The 25,205-nt window shown below is 47.8% G+C and overlaps 1 protein-coding gene across 7 annotated transcripts in view; it reads left to right on the top strand.

Annotated features, from left to right (window-relative positions):
- ZC3H7B (zinc finger CCCH-type containing 7B) overlaps positions 1 to 25,205 on the top strand; it is a 624,860-nt gene that overhangs the window by 210,406 nt on the left and 389,249 nt on the right. For all 7 annotated transcript variants that reach the window (XM_077452416.1, XM_077452411.1, XM_077452410.1 and 4 more), the window contains one exon: positions 15,851 to 15,900. In XM_077452416.1, the coding sequence (XP_077308542.1) occupies positions 15,851 to 15,900 (50 nt within the window). The remainder of the gene's footprint in view (positions 1 to 15,850; positions 15,901 to 25,205) is intronic.

Here is a 25,205-nt window from a genome sequence, read left to right as displayed (position 1 = left end):
CTTTTAATATTTTAAGTTTGGAACAGAAGATTGATGCCTTATTCGCTTCCCCCAGTGGGCCCAAGTGTAGCAGATCCCCATCCATTGCTCAGGACCCTCATACTGAGGAACAAGGGGCGAGAGATCATGAAGTTCTCTCAAAGGATCAGGAATAGGGATGAGCTCAGCCCACGTGCAGAGCCCGCCAGGAAGTCTGCACTGCGCTAATCACAGGCAGTGAGACATTTCATGATCTCTGCAGTCGCGCATCAGGAAAATTTCTGTCTGTGATTAGCGCAGTGCCAACTTCCTGGCGGGCTCTGCACGTGGGCTGTCCGAACACGCCGGAGCTCATGCCTAATCAGGAAGAGGCTGATGACTCCTCCGAAGATCCTAATATGGAGGGAGTAGCATCTCAGGAGAGACTGTTGCAGTGGCGGAATTATAGGGGTCGCCAAGATCGCCATGGCGACCGGTCCCCTTGCTGCAGTGGTCCCTTAAGGGCCCCCTGTACTCTTCCATAGGAGGAGAGGCTGAGAGGAGCTCCCGATCATCAGCCGAACTGAAATCGGCACTGTGCGGGAGCTCCTCACATTAGCCTTTAGTGAAAGCACAGTGTGTGCTCTTTGTCTCCCCCACAGTGCAGTACCCGGCAGGAAGAGTCAAGGTAAATGTCTGCCGTTTTTTTTTAAATAAGACTATCTACTGTATTTGTGTTTGTATATGCGTGTGTGTGAGCATGCTTGCGTGCGTGTGTGTGAGCATGCTTGCGTGCGTGTGTGTGAGCATGCTTGCGTGCGTGTGTGTGAGCTTGCGTGTGTGTGAGCTTGCGTGTGTGTGAGCATGCTTGCGTGTGTGTGAGCATGCTTGCGTGTGTGTGTGTGAGCATGCTTGCGTGTGTGTGAGCTTGCGTGTGTGTGAGCTTGCGTGTGTGTGAGCTTGCGTGTGTGTGAGCTTGCGCGTGTGTGTGTGTGTGTGTGTGTGTGCGTGCGTGTGTGTGAGCATGCTTGCGCGTGTGTGTGCTTGCTTGCGTGCGTGTGTGTGTGTGAGCATGCGTGTGTGTGTGAGCATGCGTGTGTGCGTGTGTGTGTGAGCATGCGTGTGCGTGTGTGTGTGAGCATGCGTGTGTGTGTGTGTGTGTGTGAGCATGCTTGTGTGTGTGTGTGTGAGCATGCTTGCGTGTGTGTGTGTGTGTGAGCATGCTTGCGCATGTGTGTGAGCTTGCTTGCTTGAGTGTGTGTGTGTGTGTGAGCATGCGTGTGTGTGTGTGTGTGAGCATGCTTGTGTGTGTGTGTGAGCATGCTTGTGTGTGTGTGTGAGCATGCTTGCGTGTGTGTGTGTGAGCATGCTTGCGTGTGTGTGTGTGAGCATGCTTGCGTGTGTGTGTGTGTGTGAGCATGCGTGTGTGTGTGAGCATGCGTGTGTGTGTGAGCATGCATGCGTGTGTGTGTGAGCATGCATGCGTGTGTGTGTGAGCATGCATGCGTGTGTGTGTGAGCATGCTTGCGTGTGTGTGTGAGCATGCTTGCGTGTGTGTGTGAGCATGCTTGCGTGTGTGTGTGTGTGTGTGTGAGCATGCTTGCGTGTGTGTGTGTGTGTGTGAGCATGCTTGCGTGTGTGTGTGTGTGTGAGCATGCTTGCGTGTGTGTGTGTGAGCATGCTTGCGTGTGTGTGTTTGTGTGAGCATGCTTGCGTGTGTGTGTGTGTGTGAGCGTGTGTGTGTGTGTGTGTGTGTGAGCATGCTTGCGTGTGTGTGTGTGTGTGTGTGTGAGCGTGTGTGTGTGTGTGTGTGTGAGCATGCTTGTGTGTGTGTGTGTGAGCATGCTTGCGTGTGTGTGTGTGTGAGCATGCTTGCGTGTGTGTGTGTGTGTGTGAGCATGCTTGCGCGTGTGTGTGTGTGTGAGCATGCTTGCGCGTGTGTGTGAGCATGCTTGCGCGTGTGTGTGTGTGTGAGCATGCTTGCGCGTGTGTGTGTGTGTGTGAGCATGCTTGCGCGTGTGTGTGTGTGTGTGTGTGTGTGTGTGTGTGAGCATGCTTGCGCGTGTGTGTGTGTGTGTGAGCATGCTTGCGTGTGTGTGAGCATGCTTGCGTGTGTGTGAGCATGCTTGCGTGTGTGTGTGTGTGTGTGTGTGAGCATGCTTGCGTGTGTGTGTGTGTGTGTGTGAGCATGCTTGCGTGTGTGTGTGTGTGTGTGTGTGTGAGCGCGTGTGTGTGTGTGTGAGCATGCTTGCGCGTGTGTGTGAGCATGCTTGCGCGTGTGTGTGTGAGCATGCTTGCGCGCGTGTGTGTGTGTGAGCATGCTTGCGCGCGTGTGTGTGTGTGAGCATGCTTGCGCGCGTGTGTGTGTGTGAGCATGCTTGCGCGCGTGTGTGTGTGTGAGCATGCTTGCGCGCGTGTGTGTGTGTGAGCATGCTTGCGCGTGTGTGTGTGTGTGAGCATGCTTGCGCGTGTGTGTGTGTGAGCATGCTTGCGCGTGTGTGTGTGAGCATGCGCGTGTGTGTGAGCATGCATGGATGCACGCGCGTGTGTGTGAGCATGCTTGTGTGTGTGTGTGTGTGTGTGTGTGTATGTGTGAGCATGGATGGATGCGCTTGTGTGTGTGAGCATGCTCGTGTGTGTGTGTGTGTGTGAGCATGCTCGTGTGTGTGTGTGTGAGCATGGATGGATATGCTTGTGTGTGTGAGCATGCTTGCGCGTGTGTGTGTGAGCATGCTTGCGCGTGTGTGTGTGTGTGTGTGAGCATGCTTGCGCGCGTGTGTGTGAGCATGCTTGCGCGCGTGTGTGTGAGCATGCTTGCGCGCGTGTGTGTGAGCATGCTTGCGCGCGTGTGTGTGAGCATGCTTGCGCGCGTGTGTGTGAGCATGCTTGCGCGCGCGTGTGTGTGTGTGAGCATGCTTGCGCGTGTGTGTGTGAGCATGCGCGTGTGTGTGAGCATGCATGGATGCACGCGCGTGTGTGTGAGCATGCTCGTGTGTGTGTGTGTGTGTGTGTGTGTGTATGTGTGAGCATGGATGGATGCGCTTGTGTGTGTGAGCATGCTCGTGTGTGTGTGTGTGTGTGAGCATGCTCGTGTGTGTGTGTGTGAGCATGGATGGATATGCTTGTGTGTGTGAGCATGCTTGCGCGTGTGTGTGTGAGCATGCTTGCGCGTGTGTGTGTGTGTGTGTGTGAGCATGCTTGCGCGCGTGTGTGTGAGCATGCTTGCGCGCGTGTGTGTGAGCATGCTTGCGCGCGTGTGTGTGAGCATGCTTGCGCGCGTGTGTGTGAGCATGCTTGCGCGCGTGTGTGTGAGCATGCTTGCGCGTGTGTGTGTGAGCATGCGCGTGTCTGTGAGCGTGTGTGTGAGCATGCTCGTGTGTGTGTATGTGTGAGCATGGATGGATGCGCTTGTGTGTGTGAGCATGCTCGTGTGTGTGTGTGAGCATGCTCGTGTGTGTGTGTGTGTGTGTGTGTGAGCATGGATGGATATGCTTGTGTGTGTGAGCATGCTTGCGTGTGTGTGAGCATGCTTGCGTGTGTGTGAGCATGCTTGCGTGTGTGTGTGTGTGAGCATGCGTGTGTGTGTGTGTGTGAGCATGCGCGTGTGTGTGTGAGCATGCTTGCGTGTGTGTGTGAGCATGCTTGCGTGTGTGTGTGAGCATGCTTGCGTGTGTGTGTGTGTGTGTGTGAGCATGCGTGTGTGTGTGTGTGTGTGTGTGTGTGTGAGCATGCTTGCGTGTGTGTGTGTGTGTGTGAGCATGCTTGCGTGTGTGTGTGTGTGTGTGTGTGAGCATGCTTGCGTGTGTGTGTGTGTGAGCATGCGTGTGTGTGTGTGTGTGAGCATGCGCGTGTGTGTGTGAGCATGCTTGCGTGTGTGTGTGAGCATGCTTGCGTGTGTGTGTGAGCATGCTTGCGTGTGTGTGTGTGTGTGTGTGAGCATGCGTGTGTGTGTGTGTGTGTGTGTGTGTGTGAGCATGCTTGCGTGTGTGTGTGTGTGTGTGAGCATGCTTGCGTGTGTGTGTGTGTGTGTGTGTGAGCATGCTTGCGTGTGTGTGTGTGTGTGTGTGAGCATGCTTGCGTGTGTGTGTGTGAGCATGCTTGCGTGTGTGTGTGTGAGCATGCTTGCGTGTGTGTGTGTGTGTGTGTGAGCATGCTTGCGTGTGTGTGTGTGTGTGAGCATGCTTGCGCGTGTGTGTGTGAGCATGCTTGCGCGTGTGTGTGTGAGCATGCTTGCGCGTGTGTGTGTGTGAGCATGCTTGCGCGTGTGTGTGTGAGCATGCTTGCGCGCGTGTGTGTGTGAGCATGCTTGCGCGCGTGTGTGTGTGAGCATGCTTGCGCGCGTGTGTGTGTGAGCATGCTTGCGCGCGTGTGTGTGTGAGCATGCTTGCGCGTGTGTGAGCATGCATGGATGCGCGCGCGTGTGTGTGAGCATGCTCGTGTGTGTGTATGTGTGAGCATGGATGGATGCGCTTGTGTGTGTGAGCATGCTCGTGTGTGTGTGTGTGTGTGTGTGTGTGTGAGAGCATGCTCGTGTGTGTGTGTGTGTGTGTGTGTGTGTGAGAGCATGCTCGTGTGTGTGTGTGTGTGAGCATGGATGGATATGCTTGTGTGTGTGAGCATGCTTGCGCGTGTGTGTGTGTGTGAGCATGCTTGCGCGTGTGTGTGTGTGTGAGCATGCTTGCGCGTGTGTGTGTGTGTGTGAGCATGCTTGCGAGTGTGTGTGTGAGCATGCGCGTGTGTGTGAGCATGCATGGATGCGCGCGCGTGTGTGTGAGCATGCTCGTGTGTGTGAGCATGCTCGTGTGTGTGTATGTGTGAGCATGGATGGATGCGCTTGTGTGTGTGAGCATGCTCGTGTGTGTGTGTGTGTGTGTGTGTGTGAGCATGCTCGTGTGTGTGTGTGTGTGTGAGGATGGATGGATATGCTTGTGTGTGTGAGCATGCTTGGGTGTGTGTGTTTGTGTTCATATATGTGTATGTATGTGAATGTGCATGTGTTAGTGGCGGTGCATCCAAAAGGGTGCACAGGTTCCGCCCCCTCTATGACCAATGGATAGATTCATGCATAGCGTAGCATGAATCTATCCATGGCCACCGCTGCCACCCCCATATTTAGGTGTCTCTTCCCTTTTGGGGTGCCGGGTGCCTGAATTACAGCGGTGGGGGGTGTTTTTGCAGCACCTGATTAGAGCCATGGTCTCTAATAGGCTTCAAAATAGGTGAACTGCGAGCACCATGCTTGACACTCAGTCTACCCAGGTGTGTTAGAAAAGTGAATTAATATTCACTTTCCTAACACTGAACCGCCTCTCCAACAATCAGGTGTGCGGGTCTGTTACCCATCTCCCGATTGGCTGAAAAGATAGACACAGCTATTGGACGCCCATCAGGAGGAGAGGACGGGAGATGAGAATAGCAGAAGATGCATGGAGGACCCCGCTCATGGCCGTTACACGCTGCCCCACCAAGACGGGGTAAGTGGCGGGCAGACAGCGAGCAGGCGGTGGGGATTCACAGTAGCAGCATTTGATGTGCACAGTAGCGGCATTTGATGGGCACAGCGGTTGCATTTGATGGGCACAGCGGTTGCATTTGATGGGCACAGCGGTGGCATTTGATGGGCACAGCGGCAGAGCTTGATGGGCACAGCGGCAGAGCTTGATGGGCACAGTAGTGACATTTGATGGGCACAGTAGTGACATTTGATGGGCACAGTGGTGGCATTTGATGGGCACAGTGGCTGTAATAGATTTTTTTTTAATCGGTTCCTTTATATGCAGCCACCCACTTGGGACTGGGCCCTGGTGTTCCACCATCGGGCTCGGAGAAAAGAGCCCTGTCAGGAGGTCGGGGGGGGGGGGGGGGGGGCGCCATGGTTTTCTGCATCGGGCCCTGAAGGTTCTAGTCCGACTGGACTGTTGGTACACTCCCTTACTAAGTTGGTCCACTCAACTTTTTTACTGCCTGTAGCGCAGTCTATTGATGAACCCACCTCTGGTTTGGGATCACTAAAGCCTCCCCGATCTGTGGATACCTTTCCTATCCGTTCATGGCTAAAGTTGATGTATTCTGAGTGGGAGCACCCAGATGAACAGTTTTTTCCTCCAAAAAAGTTTTCTATACTTTATCCTATGGAGGAGGAATTCTATAAGAAATTAGGGATTCCAGCACTTGATGCTGCTATATCCTCGGTAAACAAGAACCTGACTTGTCCTGTAGATAATGCGCAAATTTTGAAGGCTTAAACAGATTAAAAGTTTGTTTTTGTTTTTTGTTTTTTTTAAACGGCATTGCTTTTGCAGGTTCAGTTGTTCAGCCAGCTCTTGTGGCGATTGGAGTATCTCAATCCATAAAGGATCAGTTTGTGGAGGTACTCAAGATTGTTCCTGATCAGCAGACCCAGCAGATGACTGGTATATCAGAGGCACTGTGCTTCACAGTGGATGCTATGAAAGATTCTATTATTCAAACCTCACGGCTTATGCTAGGGCTGGTACATATGTGCATTCCTATGGTTGAAAATTTGGTCAACTGAAGCCCCATGTAAAAAGCTCTTGGCCAGTTTCCCATTTCATGGTGAACGGTTGTTTAGAGACTATTTGGATAAGTATATCCAAATAATTTCTAATGGAAAAAGTTCCCTTTTTTACCAGTAAAGAAGTTTTAAATGTTTTTTTCCTTTAAGCATGCATCTTCTCCAGTTCCAGGAGCATCTGCCTCCAGCCATTCTCGATGGCCTCCGCCGGGTTCAAGAGGAAGACCTCAGGGTAGTCCCAGGACCAAAAGATGACTTGGGGCAGGAAACACACAAAGCAAAATACTAAATCTTCCTTATGAAGGAACGTCCCTGCTCACTCAGGTGGGGGGGGGGGGGGGGGAAAGGCTTCTATACTTTTCAAAGATCTGGCAGGAACATTGTCAGGACAGATGGGTGGCTTCCTCAATTTCTCTAGGTTACAAACTAGAATTCCGAGAATTCCTGTCTGCCCGCTTTTTAAAATCGAACGTTCCCAGAGATCCAGGGAAAAGTTTCTCTTTCTGGATCATCTCTTGTCTCAAAAAGTGATTTCAGAGTTTCCCACAGAAGAGCAGGGATCAGGGTTTTATTCAAACCTCTTCACGGTACCAAAACCAAACGGGGGGGGGGGGGTTGTGGTAAGACCCATTTTAGATCTCAGGGATCTAAACCGGCACTTGAATATCTGTTCCTTTTGCATGGAGTCAATCCAATCGGTTGTCTCCATAATACAAGGAGAAGAATTTTTGGCATCAATTGATACCAAAGATCTCGTGCCAATTTTTCCCACTCATCAGAAGTTTCTACGCTTCGAGGTAGAAAATCGTCATTTTCAGTTTGTGGCTCTGCCTTTCAGTCTAGCCACCGCACCTGGAGTGTTCGCAAAGATCCTGGCCCCTCCTTTAGGCAAGTTAAGGGCTCTGGGTATAGCAATCTAGCCTACCTAGACTATCTGCTTTTAGTAGATCAGTCAGTCACCTGTCTAAACCAAAGTTTAATCTCAGCCGTGAGCTACCTAGAATTCCTAGGATGGATTCTCAACCTAGAGAAATCCTCCTTAAAACCGCCAAGAAGTTTACAGTACTTGGGGCTGATCATAGATGCTGTTCAAAAGAAGGTATTCTTACCCCAGGGAAGGATCAGCTCCATAATGGAACTGATTTGGCTTGTCAAAACTAATAGAAATCCTTCCATTTGGCTGTTCATGAAATTGTTAGGAAAGATGGTCCTTCGAGGCCGTTCCTTATGTGTAGTTTCATGCAAAACTGTATTCTGTCGACTTGGAAAAAGAAGATCCAGGCTTTGAACTTTCCGATGTGCTTCTCCCCCGAGGTGCGTCAGCCCTCAATTGGTTGATATCCGCTGGCATATGGAACAGACGCCTTGGTCTTTCCATGCGATCAGTTCTGTTGCTTCCGCGCCTTCTTTGCAGGCTCAAGCAGGAAGAGATGGAGGTGATTCTGGTGACCCCAGCGTGGCCCAGAAGATCTTGGTTTGTCAATATCATAAAGATGGCAGTAGGGGACCCATGGACCCTGCCGCTGTGGCCAGACCTCCTCGCACAAGGTCTGGTATTCCATCCTACCTTACAAAGGCTACATTTAACGCTTTGGCTATTGAAATCCACATTCCAAAAGACCATGGGTTGTCTCCTTCAGTAGTGTCTATTTTGGTTAATGCTAGAAAGCCAGCCTCCAGAGTCAGAGTCTGGAAGGCATATGTCTCCTGGTGTGAATCCGGGGGTTTGCACGCCAGAAAGTATGTCATGGGTAGGATCCTTTGAATTCCTGCAGATGGGATTGGAAATGAAGCTGGCCTTGAGTACTATCAAGAGCCAGGTCTTGGCCTTATCAGTATTGTTTCAACGGCCTCTTGCCTCTCACTCTCTGGTTCGTAACTTTATTCAGGGATAACACGGATTAATCCTCCCATCAGGACACTCCTGAACCCTTGGGATTTGATTTTAGTCTTATCGGCTTTACAGAAACAGCCTTTTGAGCCCATACGGGATATTCCCTTGGTTCTTTCGACGAGAGAGATGATCTTTTTGGTTGCCATATCCTCTGTGAGAAGAGTATCAGAATTGGCGGCTCTTTCTTGCAAAGAGCCATATTTGATCCTTTAAAAGGATAAGGTGGTATTGCGGCCTCATCCTAAATTCCTACTGGCGGTAGCGACAGGTTTTCATTTAAACCAGGCTATTATTCTGCTGCCTTTTTTTTTTTTTTTCTCCCAGAACCTCGGTCGGTGGAGGAGAGGTCACTACATTCCCTTGATGTAGTGAGAACGGTCAAAGTCTATTTAAAGGAGACCGCTCAGATTCGCAAAACAGATGTTTTGTTTGTATTGCCAGAAAGTCCTAAAAGAGGACAGGCAGCATCAAAATATATTTTTTTCAAATGGATTAGTCAAGTGATTGTTCATGCTTATGGTCTAAAGAGGAAAGATTCTCCTTCTCATGTTAAAGCGCACTCCACCAGGGCTGTTAGTGCTTCTTGGGCAGTGCATCACCAGGCCTCCATGGCTCAGATCTGCAAGGCCTCAACTTGGTCTTCAGTCCATACATTTACCAGATTCTAGCAAATCGATGTAAAAGGTCATGAGGATATTGCCTTTGGGCGCAGTGTACTGCAGACTGCAGTATGAGTCCTCTAGTCTCTTAATGCCCTAATTTTTTGTTGCCTCCCTCCCTTCAGTTGGCATTGCTATGGGACATCAAACATAGTAACTACTATGGTTCTGTGTCCCGTGATGTACGATAAGAAAATAGGATTTTTATAATGGCTTACCTGTAAAGTCCTTTTCTTTGAAGTACATCACGGGACACAGAGGTCCATCCCTTCTTTGGTATACACGTGTATTGCTTGGCTACAAAACTGAGGTACTCCCAGTAGTGGGAGGGGTTATATAGGGAGGGCACTTTTTGGCTTGGGGTGTGCCAGTGTCCATCACCTGAAGGTGGCCTATAACCCACATAGAAACTACTATGGCCCTGTGTCCCGTGATGTATTTCAAAGAAAAGGATTTTTTACAGGTAAGCTGTTATAAAAATCCTACTTTTTGTGCCCCAGAGAGCGAACGCAGAGCCTCCCCATTCAACGGGTCTGCATTTGCAAACCCGAATGCCGTCTGCGCGTGCAGCCTAGTGTTCATTTTGAAACAAGGGGGAGCGAGTTAATGGGGAAGGGGCGTGGCTTAAGGCAGGTGGTGCCGTGTGCAGGACGTAGCATCCACGTGGATCACACGGCGCAGGTGCTTAGGACGCTGAGCAGCCTCACACCTGAGGCTTTTTAAAAACAGACCTTCACTCATTATCAGAAGATCTCTATCAGAGCAACTGAAGAGAGGAAATCTGACACACAGGAGTGCTGGGGCACATAAGGGATATGTATACAGGCATTTCCAGTACAGGAAATGCATTGTTACTCAGCACTAAGCTGATCTTTATAGCGGCATTGTATTGCAAGACTATTGCTCAGCAAGTAGTGCATTTACTTAGTGCCTCTGCTTTTGTGCTTAGAGCTATGGCTTCCAAAAGATACCACAAGGGTACCAAAAATTCCACCCCCAGGCGCTGGGAGCTCCAGTCGTGCCTCCACATGGTCATCCTCTCCTGAGATACCAGTTATGGCAAGCCAGGGTGAGTCATTGGAACCAATTGGGGTGCAACTGCTTCACACTTCAGCCCCTGTATAAGTGATTAAAGATGCGTTTTCCTCTGCCCTGCAGGGCCTAGAAGGAAAATTAAAGCCGCTAATCATGTCCTGCATCAAAAAGGATGGGAAGCGTGCTAGATCCCCTTGCCCCACCTCAGACCCTTTACCAAGGGAACAGTGGATGCAGGATGAGATGTTACCCTCAGGTGATCAGAAGGAAAAACAGTTTATTCCTCTGCGGAGGAAACAGTAGATTAACCCTTTTCAGCCTCGCAATCTGAGAAATTGCTGGTACAATCTTAAGGAGATGGTTCGTTCCACTTTCATGCTACCCCTAACAGAGTCTGCTGAAAGTTGGGTTTCTTCCTTGGGTTCCTTAAAACCAGGGCCAGATTAACCACTAAAGCCCTGGACCAATTGTCAGCCTAAGGACCAGAGGTCTTTTTACAATTTCGCACTGCATTGCTTTAACTGGTAATTGCGCGATCATGCAATGTTGTACCCAAACGAAATTTGCGTCCTTTTCTTCCCACAAATAGAGCTTTCTTTTGATGGTATTTGATTGCCTCTGCGATATTTATTTTTTACGATATAAAAGGAAATAAAAAAAAAAAAAAAGATATTTTCTACTTTTTGTTATAAGAAAAATCGAATAAACTAAATTTTAGTCTTACATTTAAGCCAAAATGTATTCAGCCACATGTCTTTAGTAAAAAAAAGGTCAATAAGCGTATATTTATTGGTTTGCACAAAAGTTATAGCGTCTACAAACTAGAGTACATTTTCTGGAATTTACACAGCTTTTAATTTGACTGCCTATCATTTCTTGAGGTGCTAAAATGGCAGGGCAGTACAACCCCCCCTAAAATGACCCCATTTTGGAAAGTAGACACCCCAAGAAAATTGCTGAGTGGCATGTTGGGCCCATTAAATATTTATTCATTTTTTGTCCCAAGTGATTGAATAATGACACACATAATGAAAAAAAAAAAAAAAATGTACAAAAGTTGTCACTAAATGATATATTGCTCACACATGCCATAGTTATATGTGGAATTGCACCCCAAAATATATTCTGCTTCTCCTGAGTATGGGGATACCACATATGTGGGACTTTTTGGGAGTCTAGCCGCGTACGGCACCCCGAAAACCAATCACTGCCTTCAGGATTTCTAAGGGTGCAAATTTTTGATTTCACTCCTCACTACCTATCAGTTTCGAAGGCCATAAAATGCCAAACCCCCCAAATGACCCCATTTTGGAAAGTAGACACCCCAAGCTATTTACTTAGAGGCATGTTGAGTCCATGAAATATTTTATATTTTGCCACAAGTTGCGGGAATATTACAATTTTTTTTTTTTTTTTGCACAAAGTTGTCACTAAATGATATATTGCTCACACATGCTATGGGCATATGTGAAATTATACCCCAAAATAAATTCTGCTGCTCCTTCCGAGTACGGGGATACCACATGTGGGGGACTTTTTGGGAGCCTAGCCATGTACAGGACCCCAAAAACCAAGCATCGCCTTCAGGATTTAAATATAAAACGCTACCAAAAAACTATTAGCGATCGCAGGGATCAGTCCTGACTCCGCAAACGCTGCAGTTATGTGTTTAGTGTTTTGTAAGTGACAGTGATCGATCGATACTGCACTTGGGTGGGCTGGGCGGAGGGGCAAAACGCAGGTGCTAGCAGGTATCTGGGCTGATCCCGCTAACAATGCGTTTTTTTGGAACCCTAAACTGCTGGGGACGCTAGTATAGATCTGATCAGATATTGATCTGTTCAGATTCTATACCACTACGGGAGGTGTATGCTTTGCCCGTGGGTGTTAGCGGTACTGGCACTAACCTAGCGCTGCCTGGGGCGACGCAGACCCTGACCCTAAAACCTAATTGATATCACCCGCCGGGTGATCAGGGGGTAAAACCTTTAATGGGTAATAAATGGTGGGTGCCCTGATGCTATAAAAATCGAACTAACCAGAGTCACCCGTAACACTTATACGGTGATCACTGGTGAAAGGGTTAACTAGGGGCAATCAGGGGGTTAAAATCTTTATTAGGTAGTATATGGGGGTCCCTGGCGCTATATAAAAACCTGACGGGGAACCTAAATAACTAACTGGCTAACCAGCGTCACCAGTGACACTTATACGGTGATCGCTGGTGAAAGGGTTAACTATAGGGGCAATCAGGGGGTTAAAATCTTTATTAGGTAGTATATGGGGGTATTAGGCGGGGGAAGCTTCTCATTCGCCAGGGGCGATCGAGAGGGGATGGCCAGAAACCAACGGCCATCCCCTCATCCCGAATCGCTCCTGAAGCGAAACGGACCGCCGCAGCCAGCGGGAGGGGGTCCTTTCGGACCCCCCACCCGCTGGAAGGCAAGCACGTACCGGTACGTGCTTGTGCCTGTCGGTGCCATTGTGCCAACGTACATCTCCATGCGGCGGTCCTTAAGTGGTTAAGAACATCATGGGCCTGGTGCTGAGGATTATGGTGGGGCTTTTATAATTAAAAATGCAAAACAGTTTTTTGTTATAGCAAATTAAATTAAATAGAGAGAGGGAGGGCGAGCGAGGGGTTGAGAGATGGGTGAGGGGTAAGGGAGGGAGGATGAGAGAGAGAGGATGCTTGAGCATGCATGGGAGTGACAGCAGTGAAGTCCGGCCAAGGCAAGTGAAAAAAGGTACAGAACCCGGAAGGAAGACCAGGTGAAGATGGAAGCGCCCGGGACCCACCAGATTTATCACAGTGCAGCATTGAAGGGCTCTGACAGGTAAGTGTACCCTAATGTGCTAATATGCTGTGCATACTAGTAAATTATGGCATAACCTACCTCAGGGACTCTAAAATGTAGTAATGTTAGCAAAATTTACTACTGCTTTAATATCATGGGGCCCCTTACTGACCCGGTGACCCTTGAGCCGTGCCCAAGTGCATAGTTGCCAAGATTTCAAAAATATTTTCAGGGACACTTTTTTTTAATTTATTTATTTATTTATTTTTTTCCAGTGGTGTATTTAGAGCAGCTAACATGCCTTAAGTTCCTCTATACATCACAGTAGTAATCACAAAGTCAAATGAGTACTAACAATGGGCAGAACAAATATGAGGACTGAGAAGATTTCCTTTAGTTCAACTAACAAAAGTGTGCCCATTCTAGAGCTGGTAACACTGAGAATATTAAATATAATTTTAAAGAACTATTTTTATAGGTAAGAGGCATAGGGTAGGAGTATAGACGGTATAAAAGTGGGAAGTATGTGCAGGTGAGGGAGAGGAATGTGGAGGCTACAACAGTGGGCACTATGTACAGGAGAAGATTGTGGAGGGTATGATGGGGGCAGTATGTACAGGAGAAGAGTGTGGAAGGTATTATGGGGAAGTATGTACAGGAGAGGAGTGTGGAGGGTATGACAGTGGGCAGTATGTACAGGAAAGGGTATGACAGTAAGCAGTATGTACAGGAGAGGGTATGACAGTAAGCAGTATGTACAGGTGAGGAGGATGAAGGAATTTGGGAAGGAAAAATGTGGAAGTATGTTTAGGGACTGCATAGTGGTTAAGCGGGCCATACATGAATTGAAATTAAGCCAATTGAGCAAAGACCAGCCATAGTCGATCTATGTATGGGCTAGCTGGTTGTACACAAGTCAATCTATTAATTGACTTGAGTAAAACCAGCCTGTCAGGTTTTCCCGAAAACAACCAGTGCTGCCAGCTATAGTTGGCAACACTGATCATTGTATTCTGTGGGTTGAAAAGGCTCTACACTGGCAGAACACAGTAACACCGTGGGAGTGATTCCCCATCCACAGGTTAGCAGGTGAGAGGGTGTGTGGGAACAGCCTGGGGAGAGAGGTCTGTCGGCAGGGGGGGTGGGAGGTGGTCATGAAGGTATATCAATCAGCGGGTGGGGGGAGTAACTGGGAGTGATATCTTTTGGAGTAGGATCTGTCATCTGCAAGTTAGGAAATGGTCCCCTGTAATATAAGTTGAAGGGAGGTGGCTAACATGGGAAGTGGCTGGGGAGTGACCTGGTTGGTGGGGAGTGTGAAATGGATAATGTGTTTCACGCTTCTTTCAAATTTGCGGTAATGCTTACTTACTGCCCTCTTAAAAGTGATCTGTGGTGGATTGTTTTTCAGTGAGTGGTATAGCAGCAGCTGACAGGCCTTCATGAGGTGCTACTGGCTACTCCTTGTTTTTTTTTATTTATTTATTTTTATTACATTGCTGAATGGTAGTTTTACATTGTTGGACTATGCTGCTACTGCGAGCGAGTTTGGCTTGCAGTTGCAGAGTGGCGCCATTGAAATCAATAGGCGAGTTTGACAGGCGGCGCTGCCTGTCAAACTCTGCAGGCTCCAAGCTGTCTATTGAGCTCAGTGCCTCTGACAAGAAGTGAGGAGAGGCACTGTAAGCTCATCCTCTCAATCTCCTGCAGAGTGTGCCAGCTTGTATTTAAACTGGTCGCTCCGTATGTAACCGCTGGTCGCCGAGCCACGACCCTCGAAGTTTGTTGTTTTTGTGATTTTTATTTTTAAATGGGCCTATCTTAACCACTTACAGACCGGACTATTTTGCTAGTCAAAGACCAGACCACTTTTTGCGATTCGGCACTGCGTCGCTTTAACTGACAATTGCGCGGTCGTGCGACGTGACTCCCAAACAACATTTACGTCCTTTTTTTTCCCCCACAAATACAGCTTTCTTTTGGTGGTATTTGATCACCCCTGCGTTTTTTTTGCGCTATAAACAAAAATAGAGCGACAATTTTGAAAAAAACGCATTATTTTTTACTTTTTGTTATAATATCCCCCAAAAATATATAAAAAAAATGTTTTCCCTCAGTTTAGGCAGATACATATTTTTGGTAAAAAAATTGCAATAATCGATTATTGATTGGTTTGCGCAAAAGTTATAGCGTTTACAAAATGGGATAGTTTTATGGCATTTTTTTATTCATAATTTTTTTTTTTTTTTTTTACTAGTAATGGTGGCGATCAGCGATTTTTTTTTTTATTGTGACTGCGACATTATGGCGGACACATCGGACATTTTTGACACATTTTTGGGACCATTGTCATTTAAACAGCAATCACTGCTATATAAATGCAGTGATTCCTGTGTAAATGATGCTGGCAGTGAAGGGGTTAACCAGTGGGTGGCAGTGTAGGGGTTAAGTGTTCCTAGGGGTATGTTATTAACTGGGGGGGGGGTTGGGCTTTTATTTAGTGAACACTGACCTCTGCTCCAATCACATGGAGCAGAGATCAGCGTCACTAGTTGCTAGGCAGAATGGAGAAATGCTGTTTACAACGGCATTTCTCCATTCAGCCGCCCTGTGAGACGATCGCGGGTATGCCCGCGGCGATAGAGTCCGCGGGACCCGCGACCAGACTCACGGGGGTACCGACCGCCGTGCGCGTGATGGCAGGGCGGCATTAAAGATTGGACGTACCTGTACGCCAATATGCCTGCCCACGCCATTCTGCCGACGTACATTGGCGTGCGCTGGTCGGGAACCGGTTAAGGTAAGGGGCCTGGAGCTGCAGCTCCAATAGCCCTATGTTAATCCGGCCCTGCTTAAAACCTTTACAGCCTTTACATGCATCTCCTGTCCATGCATTACTATAAAAGCTTATTTATGCAGTTTTATTTATTTTTTTTCATTGCAGTAATGTGTTTTGTTTTTGTCTGTGTAGATTCCAAGCCTCTGGAGCCAGTATCTGTGAAGGGGAATGCAAACCACAAGGTAGGCCATTGCATGCTTTCATTTAAGGAAAGAAACCTCTTTTCATAAAGCTTTTTTAACACTTTAGACTTAATGTGATTGTAGCCGTATTAGTCCAATTGTGACAGAGAAAATTGAGTACTGTCCGTGATACTTTTTTTATTTGCACTAACATACAATTTTTCAGGACAAGCTTTCGGGGTATGTCCCCTTCTTCAAGGTCCAAGCAGTACTGCTTGGACCTTGAAGAAGGGGACATACCCCGAAAGTTTGTCCTGAAAAATTGTATGTTAGTGCAAATAAAAAAAGTATCACGGACAGTACTCAATTTTCTCTTAACACTTTAGAAAAACTGGCTACTGCTTACTAAAATAAGCTTCTCACCTCTGTTTTTTTTTAAGTATTGTTTTTGTTGCTCTAGAGAGGGGTGCCTGAAAGCAGCTCCGGAATGTATGTAAGCAATATAACACAACCATTTTTTCCTGGATTAACAATAGAATTTTGAAAATAAAGCTATGTATTCATTTCTCAATGCTTTCAATGAAATTGAGTGAGATAAAACACCTTTTGCACCTGGTTACAAAACTTTACTTTCATGAGGGTTCCCTAAAAAAGTGCATTCAGAAATTTTAAAAGAATCTACAGAAATCAAATGCTCCTGTAAGTAACAAAGATTCCAAACTGAAGGACTACATTCCACGTGCCATCTCTTTTTTTAGAATTCCCAATTAACCATGCTTTCCTGTTATTTTGGACCCCCCGGAACCTCATAACAGCATCTAGAGATGGGTCAATAATTCTCTGAAGCCTCCTACACCTTGCTATTCTCCAGCCACTAGGAGTGATTTTTACTGACCAATATTAATTTGTAGAAAGGGGAAGGCCATCTCTTGATGTTAGGAATGTTGGAATTTGCACATTAGGACACCCCCAGATTCAGGGCTCTCAGCATGCTCATCTAAACATGTGGGAGTGACAACTCGACCCAAAATTACCCTCAAAATGTCACTAAAATTAAAGAGAAATGTATAAATCTTTCAGGTATAAAATGTATGTAAATCCTAAATCTATTTTGCATTATGTTTGGCATGAGTTTCCTTAAAGTGGAACTTCAGTAATTTTTCTTTCAACTTTCCATCTATTAAATCTTCCCGCCCTTGTTTTAACTTTTGGATAGTAAAACTTTTTTCTCTTTCGTTCACTGACTGACACAGCTCCATTAGTCTTGACCGTAGGGTTATTATGCCACCTTCAGGAGAGGACTAGGCAGAACATGTAATACATGTGAAAAAAAAACCCCAGAACTTTACAATTCCGCCCAGGGGGTGGTCCCTCTGGTAATAACCCCTCAGCCTGCTTCCTGCAGCTAAGTTTTTTTCTGCCTAGTGAAGGAGATGGACCTAGGCTTCCTGCGGGACCATCTGCCCTGGGATTTTTTTGCTGAATGTTTGCCTTTTGCGCAAGATTTTAAGATTCTGTGATCTGCTATCAACACCCGGCTGGGTGACAGGCTGGATATTATAGATCACTGTAGTCTCCCCAGCCTGGCCATCAAGCGAGTGCAGACCCTTGCTATGCGCTGGGTCAACCACGACATGCCACTCAGGCTCCAGGCGCGGCCAGTGAGCGCAACGCTCCAGGTGAAAACACATATGACCGGACTACCGATGTCCTTGTCAGTGTACCATGGCCAGCAGCCCAACCGTACTGCTTGGAGAGTGGGTCTGTGATGGGATGTCCCCAGCGCGTCCAGATAGTAAGTACAGCTCTCCCTGCCTCGGTGGGATTGAGCAGCTGGGCATTCCCTGGGAGGTCGATTAGGGGGTCCCTCTCCTCCCTCTCTTCTCTCCCTGTCCCTATTTTTCCTCCTCCACCCCCCCCTCCTGTGGGGGATGCTGCATGATGGGCTGCTGAACGGTGTGTACCTGTATCCAGGGGTCCCCTGGGGAGCTCTCACCTTGGATTGGGGGCTGCGCTGGGTCCCTGGGTGTCTGTGGTCTCCCCGCGGGTGTCTGGAGGTTTGCATGTGCTGATCGCCATAGTGCTTTTCTGTCACCATTTTCTCTGTCCTTTTGCTGTGTACAGTTGTTTGTAGGCCATTTTTGGTGTGCCTCAGTGGAAAGCATGGTCAGGGGCCATTTTTCTGTAACTCGGCGGCCATTTTCCTTGTGATTATGTCATTTGTTGTAGCCAGCGCAGATTTTATCCTCAGCGCTGGTCCCTGCTGCTCAGAACGGCACGTTTTTTTGCTCCGGACACCTGGGAGCTGATCCTGGATGCAGACACCTGTAACTGAACAGCGCAGAGCTCGGTCGGGGTGTTGAGTCCTGCGGTGGGGGCCCCCTCAGTCTGCAGCAGCTAGGAGGGTGGGATTGTGCACCTGTCTTCAAGGGTGGCAGACAGGGTGGGTCAGCATGGCTTCAGAAACTGGTGTCTCTTCCCCAGAACTCCCTGCAATTGCAACTGGCTCGTCCGCAAACAGTGCAGTGCCTTTGGACGCTTTGTCGGCAGCCCTTGAAACGTTCATTGCCAGGGTGGAGGCGGTGTGCGGGCTCAAAGGTGGTAAAAAGAGGCCCCTACCCCCCGTCCTCTGGGGCAGAGTCCTGACGCAGACTTGGGCCCCACTGAGACTGGTGACCCCTGCTCCATTGCTTCAGATGACGCTGACCAGGACCGATTGGGCAGTGAGGATGAGTCCCCATCCGAGTCCGCGCTAGTTCGAGCACTTGTATCCTGAATTTTCAGGGTATCACGCACAGCTTTGACAACAGGTTCCTCTGCTGAAGTAGCGGTCCCTTTTGGGTCCCGTAAGCCAGCCTGTATACCCAAGGTGTTTCCGTATCCGACTTATTTCGATAAGTTCATATACAAGGAATGGGGAAGCCTGCAACAGACCTTCTTGGTCCCTAAAAGAATGGCGGTGCGCCACCCCTTTGAGGAGAGCCTTCTTAAAAAATGGTCAGCTCCTCCAGTCGTGGACCCCCCAGTATCCAGGTTAAGCAAAGTAACCACGATCCTGGTAGAGGGGACTCCTGCATTTAAGGACCCTACTGACAGGAAGGCCGAGGCAGTGACCCGCTTCTTGTTTGCGGTTGTGGGGTCAGCAATACGACCGGTACTGGCAACAGCACTTGTGTCGCAGACACTTACTGAATGAGCAAAACTTTTGCACCGCGAATTGGATTAGCAGCAGGCTACTCCCGTCTGTGTGGAACTAGCAGACCAGTTAGTGCACGGCCTTAAGTACATTCGTGGCACGGCTCTGGATACGCTTCCTTTGCTGTCCAGGGCTTCAGTGTCAGCAGTGGTGCTGCAGTGCCTGATTTTGCTAAAATGCTCGTCTGCGGACCAGGCATCTAAAAAAGCCTTAACAGATCTACCCTTCCTTGGTGAGCGGCTCTTTGGAGCCTCGTTGGATGACATTATTAAGAATGTTACAGGTGGGAAGAGTACCTTGCTCCCACAGGCCAGGAACCACGCCGCAGGCAAGGGCCCTCATTTTCCACTCAAGAGGCTTTTTCGTGCGTCCGGGACTTTGGCTAAACTATCCCAGTCCGACAGGAGGACCTCTGAGGGACAAAAACGTCCCTGGAACTGCAAGCCTGCGAGCAAAAGTGCTACCGCATGAAGGTTTGCCCCTGCCTGTCTCTCAGTGGCAGTGACTCGTTCCTTGTTCATGTAAGTTGTGGGTTCAGCAATGCGACCAATACTGGCATCCGCACTTCTGCCACAGACACTTAGTGAGTGGGCAAAACTTTTGCAAAGCGAATTGGGGGAGCATCAGGCTTCTTCCTGTCTGCGTGGAACTAGCAGACCAATTAGTGCAAGGCCTTAAGTACGTTTGTGACGTGGCCCTGGATACGCTTCCTCTGTTATCCAGGACTTCAGTGTCAGCAGTGGTGCTGAGGCGCTTGATTTGGCTAAAATGCTGGTTGGCTGACCAGACTTCTAAAAAAAGCCCTAACGGGTTTACCCTTCCTTGGTGAGCGGCTCTTTGGAGCCTCATTGGATGATGTTAAGACTGCCGCAGGTGGTAAGAGTACCTTACTCCCACAGCCCAGGAAGGCTAAGGAGCCACGCCGTAGGCAAAGGCCCTCATTTCCTGCTCACAAACGGCTTTTTCGCCTGACCGGGGCTTCAGCTAAATGTCCCCAGCCCGACAGGACGACCTCTGAAGGACAAAAGCATCCCTGCAACCGCAAGCCTGCGAGCTAAAGTGCTACTGCATGAAGGTTTGCCCTTGCCAGCAACACGGTTGGGGGGGGTCGCCTTCGGGAGTTTGCAGCCCGGTGGGCCTCTCGTCTATCTAACCAATGGGTCTGCGATCTGATTTCCTCTGGCTACAAGATAGTTTCTCTCTTGGCCACCAAACAGATTCTTCCCTTCCTCGCCGGGAGGCCCTAATGGGGGCGATAAGGGACCTGCTGAGTCAATGGGTGATAGTACCTGTTCCGGAGCCGGAAAGATTCCAGGGGTTCTACTCCAATCTGTTGTCCCCAAAAAGGAAGGGGTATGTCCAATCTTGGACCTGAAATCCCTCAATTGCTTTGTAAAAGTACAGAGGTTCAGAATGGAATCCGTTCGCTCAGTAGTTGCTGCACTCCATCAAGGGGGCTTCCATGGCGTCTTTGGAAATCCAGGATGAGTATCTGCACATACCCATATGACTACGGCATCAGGAGTTTCTGCAATTTTTTAGTTGGGGAAGCCCACTACCAGGCTCTGCCTTTTTGGCTTGGCATCAGCACCCCCCCCCCCCCCGTCTTTACCAAGGTATTTGCTCCAATTTTGGCTTTGCTGCGACAGCGCGGGATTGCGATCGTAGGTTACCTAGACGCTCTCAGGAATAGATCATCTTCCGCCTAGAGGAGACTTGGCGATCACCATGCAGACCCTGCAGGAATTTGGGTGGCTGTTGAACCTTAAAAAGTCGGTGATAGTACCGACTCAGTGCTTGGAGTACCTAGGCTTACTGCTGGACTCCATGGAAGCGAGTTTTTTTTCTCCCTTCAGACAAGCCGCAGGTGATCGTCGCTATTCTTCTGCATGTGAGTCCTGGGACTCATGGTGGCCTCCTTCGAGTCAGTACCGTATGCCCAGTTTCACACCAGAGTCTTGCAGAAGGTGATGTTGACGAAATGGGACAAATCTCCATTATCCCTGGATTGGCGGATTCAGGTGAGCCAGTCAGTGAGGGACTCCCTGCTCTGGTGGCTGAGGTCCCCGGCACTTCAGTCTGGGAAGTCGTTCCTACCTCTGAATTGAACAGTGATCACAACGGACACCAGCCTAACTGGCTGAGGTGGAGTTCTGGGAGTACAGTATACCCAGGGACTCTGGTCGAAGGAGGAATCCAAGTTGCCGATCAATGTGCTCGAGGTACAAGCGATCAGCCTATGTCTCTCCACATGGTCAATAAGACTTTGAGGACGTCCGATCGGGATCCAGTCAGACAATGCCACGGCGGTGGCATATATCAATCATCAAAGAGGAACAAGAAGCTTGGCCTCCGCATGGGAGGTCGCTCACATCCTTCAGTGGGCAAAGCGACATGTACCTGCCCTATTGGCCATTTACATCCCGGGAGTGGAGAACTGGCAGGCGGATTACCTAATTCACCAGATGCTGGACCCAGGAGAATGGGCGCTGCATCCCCAGGTGTTCAGGCTCCTGCACCTACATTGGGGCACACTAGACGTGGATCTTCTGGCCTCCCGTCTCAATCGGAAGGTGCTGAGATTCATGTCCAGGACAAGAGATCCTTGGGCAAATGCGTCAGATACGCTGATGGCTCCGTGGGGTCAGTACCAACTGATCCATGTCTTTCCTCCGCTAAAGCTGCTACCATGTCTGCTTCGCAGAGTGGAGACCGAGGGGATTCCAGTAATCCTGATTGCCCCAGTTTGGCCTCAGCGTCCCTGGTATGCAGACCTAGTGCGCCTGGTGGCGGATGCCCCCTGGTGACTGCCGTTATGAGAGGAACTTCTGTCTCAAGGTCAGATTCTTCTTCCTGCTTTACCATCGCTGGTTTTAGCGGCGTGGCTATTGAGAGCCAGGTGCTAAGGAACCGGGGCCTATCGGACTCTGTGTGATTCCAACTATGTTGAGAGCATAGAAATCTTCTCGGAAGATATATCCTTGTACATGGAAGGCCTACATCTCTGTGTCAAGAGAAAGGATGGCGTCTGTGCTCCTATAGCCAGGATCTTGCTGTTTTTTACAGTGAGGTGTAGACCAGAAATTGGCTTTAAGCACCATTAAAGGACAAATATTAGCTTTGGCTGTCTTTTTTTTTTTTTTTTTTTACCGACCCCTGGCGTCTCACTCCTTAGTGAGCATGTTTGTTCAGGGGGTCCAACATGTAGTTTCTCCGGTGTGTCCACTGCTACCCCCATGGGATCTTAACCTGGTGTTATCGGCGCTCCAGAAACCGCCTTTTAAGTATATCAGAGAGATTCCTCTGTTGACTCTTTCCCAGAAGGTGGTCTTCCTAGTGGCCAATGCATCGGCCAGGAGGTTTTTGGACCTGGCGGCCTTGTCTTGCAAGTCGCCTTACCTGATTATCCACAAGGATAAAGTGGTGTTGTGTTCGCAACCTTCTTTTCTGCCAAAGGTGGTTTCGGTGTTGCACATCAATGAGGACATTGTGTTACCATCTCTGTGTCCTAAACCGACAAATCCTGAGGAGGTGGCCCTCCATTCCCTGGATGTGGTCCAGGCTCTGAGGGTGTATTTGTCTGCTACGGCTCCCTTTCGGAAGTCAGACTCCTTGTTTGGGTGGCTGGCCCGTAAAAAGGCATGGCCGTTTCGTCTGCCACCCTTTTCAGGTGCATCAGACAGATTGTAGTAAAGGCCTACGCCTTGTAGGGGCAAAAGCCCCCCTTTTTGGTCATGGCCCATTCCACTAGGGCAATTGGAATGTCTTAGGCCATCAAGTGTCTGCCGCTCAAGTGTTTAGTAAAGCGTTGACTTGGTCGTCTGTTCACACCTTTACAAAATTCTACAAGGTAGATGTCAGTGCATCAGCTGATGCCTGTTTTGGCCGCAAAGTTTTGCAGGCCGCCGTGTAATTTGCAATTGAACTTAATTTTTTCTGTTTTTTTTTACAAGAAACAGTTATCTTTAAGTAAATGCACCGTTGACACAGCACCCTCCCCTCCTATTTTTTGTTATACTGCTTGTTGATGTACTGAGGCTGCAGTATGCAGGCTGGGGGGTGGTTGGAACTAGAAAGTTCTGGTTTTGTTGTACATGTTAACATGTTCTGCCTAGTCCTCTCATGAAGGTGGCGTAACAACCCGATGGTCTAAGTAAAGAAGCTGTGTCAGTCAGTGAACTACAGAGAAAAGGATTTTAGGGCGAGTACAAAAAACCCTTTTTTTTTCGTGCTCATCTTCAATCCCATGAGCTTGGATCTTGAAAAGGCTCAGGAAATTTAAATGGGCAAGCGCTATTGAAGTTTGTGGATAATGCAATGACATCAGCAGGGCTCGTCCCGACACTTTTTTTGTCCAAAGTGACATCATCTGGGGTTGATGTCTCTTTAGATGAAACGTATGATGGCACATGGAGTTTAGTTTGGGTGTGAATTTCACCTAGGAATAGTGGTCAGTTAAAGGAATTCAAACAGTTAATAGAAAAACATCAAATGGTGGATATACGGAGGGCCCAGCACCAGACCGAGAAAAAGTCTTCATACTATTTGAATGTACACAAAACATTATAGAATTAATTTTTTTTTTGTTAGACAAATGGGGCTGATGATGACCCCTTCCTCTGATATTGGTAACTTTCTGTGGTCAGATCATGCTCCAATATTTTTAGAGCTAGCGATGACTAAATACAGTAAACCACAAGGGTCATGGAGATTAAATGATAACCTCCTTTAAAGATGAAAAATGTGAAATGGATATTCGACAAACAATAAAATAATTCTTGCAGGTCAATGAAAAAGATAAGGCATCAATCCCTATACAATGGGAAAGATTAAAATATGTACTGCGAGGATTGTTCATTAAACATGGGGCTCGATTGAGAAGGGATAAAGAACATAAAATATTGCAACTATTGGGAGAAGTTTAATTATTACATAATATACATAAACAAAATCTCAGTCCAATAGATAGAATATGTCTAAATGATAAGTGTATTGAATTACAAACGATGTTGAATGAAAAATCCTTGCGAATAAGGGATAAAAATAGAACCCGGTTCTACCAATGTAGGAATAAACCAGGAGAGGTATTAGTGAGAACTCTAAAACAACAACCCCCCCTTGACTTCTATAACCAAAATTCAAAAGACATCTGGGGCAATAACATATGACCCTGTGGAAATCTCCAAAACATTCCATACATATTATTCTAAGCTCTATAATTTACCGATACAACAAGCAAGTAAAGGAAAGAAACATAGTCTAGAGGAAATGTGCCAATATATTAGAGAAACCGCCTTGCCTATTCTACTTGAAACCATGGAAGAACTGGAAAAAGGTAGAAGAAAAACAAGCAGCTATATCTGCTCTGAAAAAGCCCAGGCCCGGACGGATATACTTCAAGTTTTTATAAGTGATTTCAGGAGAAACTCCCTCCCATTCTGAGACATTTAATTCCATATCTGATGCCCATATTTACACCACAAAGTATGGAAGCTCATATTGCACTAATCCCAAAACCAGAAAAGGACCACACGTTGCCGTAATTGTCAACCAATCTCCCATACAAATATAGACTTGCATCTATATTCTAAGATTATCATGAATAGACTCGCACCCATTTTATCTGCGCATATTAATTTAGATCACACTGGTTTTACAATGGGTAGGGAGGCAAGGTACAAAACAATAAAAACACTAGTGGAGTATGCCCAGAAAGGAGCCATCCCAGCATGTCTTCTATCGGTCGACGTTGAGAAAGCATTTGCTTGGGTGAAGACGCAGTTCTTGAGAGAAGCTTTAATTCAGCTCGGGATTGGACCCAGGATGCTACATAGGATCATGGAGTTGTATTCCAATTCCAGAGAAAAAAATACAAAGAAATGGGACACTCTCCAATTATGTAAAGATATCAAATGGTACTCTACAAGGATACCCTTTGTCTCCTTTGTTATATGTGATAGTTATGGAACATCTGCTGATAGCTATCTGAAATAGTCGGGACATTCAAGGAATAAGGGTTAAGGGAAGAGTATAAAATGTCAGTCTATGTGGACGATTTGTTAATATGTTACCAATCCATTAATAATACCAAATCTTGTCAAGGAATTTGAAAGATTTGGTCACTTAAGTAACTTTAAAGTTAACTATTAGAAGTCAGAGATGTTGAATG

Source organism: Lithobates pipiens, unplaced genomic scaffold (genome assembly GCF_037356315.1).
Source record: "Lithobates pipiens isolate NorthernLeopardFrog02 unplaced genomic scaffold, aLitPip1_a1.2 Scaffold_23, whole genome shotgun sequence".
Lineage (NCBI taxonomy): Eukaryota > Metazoa > Chordata > Amphibia > Anura > Ranidae > Lithobates > Lithobates pipiens.
The sequence above is the reverse complement of the archived record's forward strand: the minus strand, read 5'-3'. Positions and strand labels throughout refer to the sequence as shown.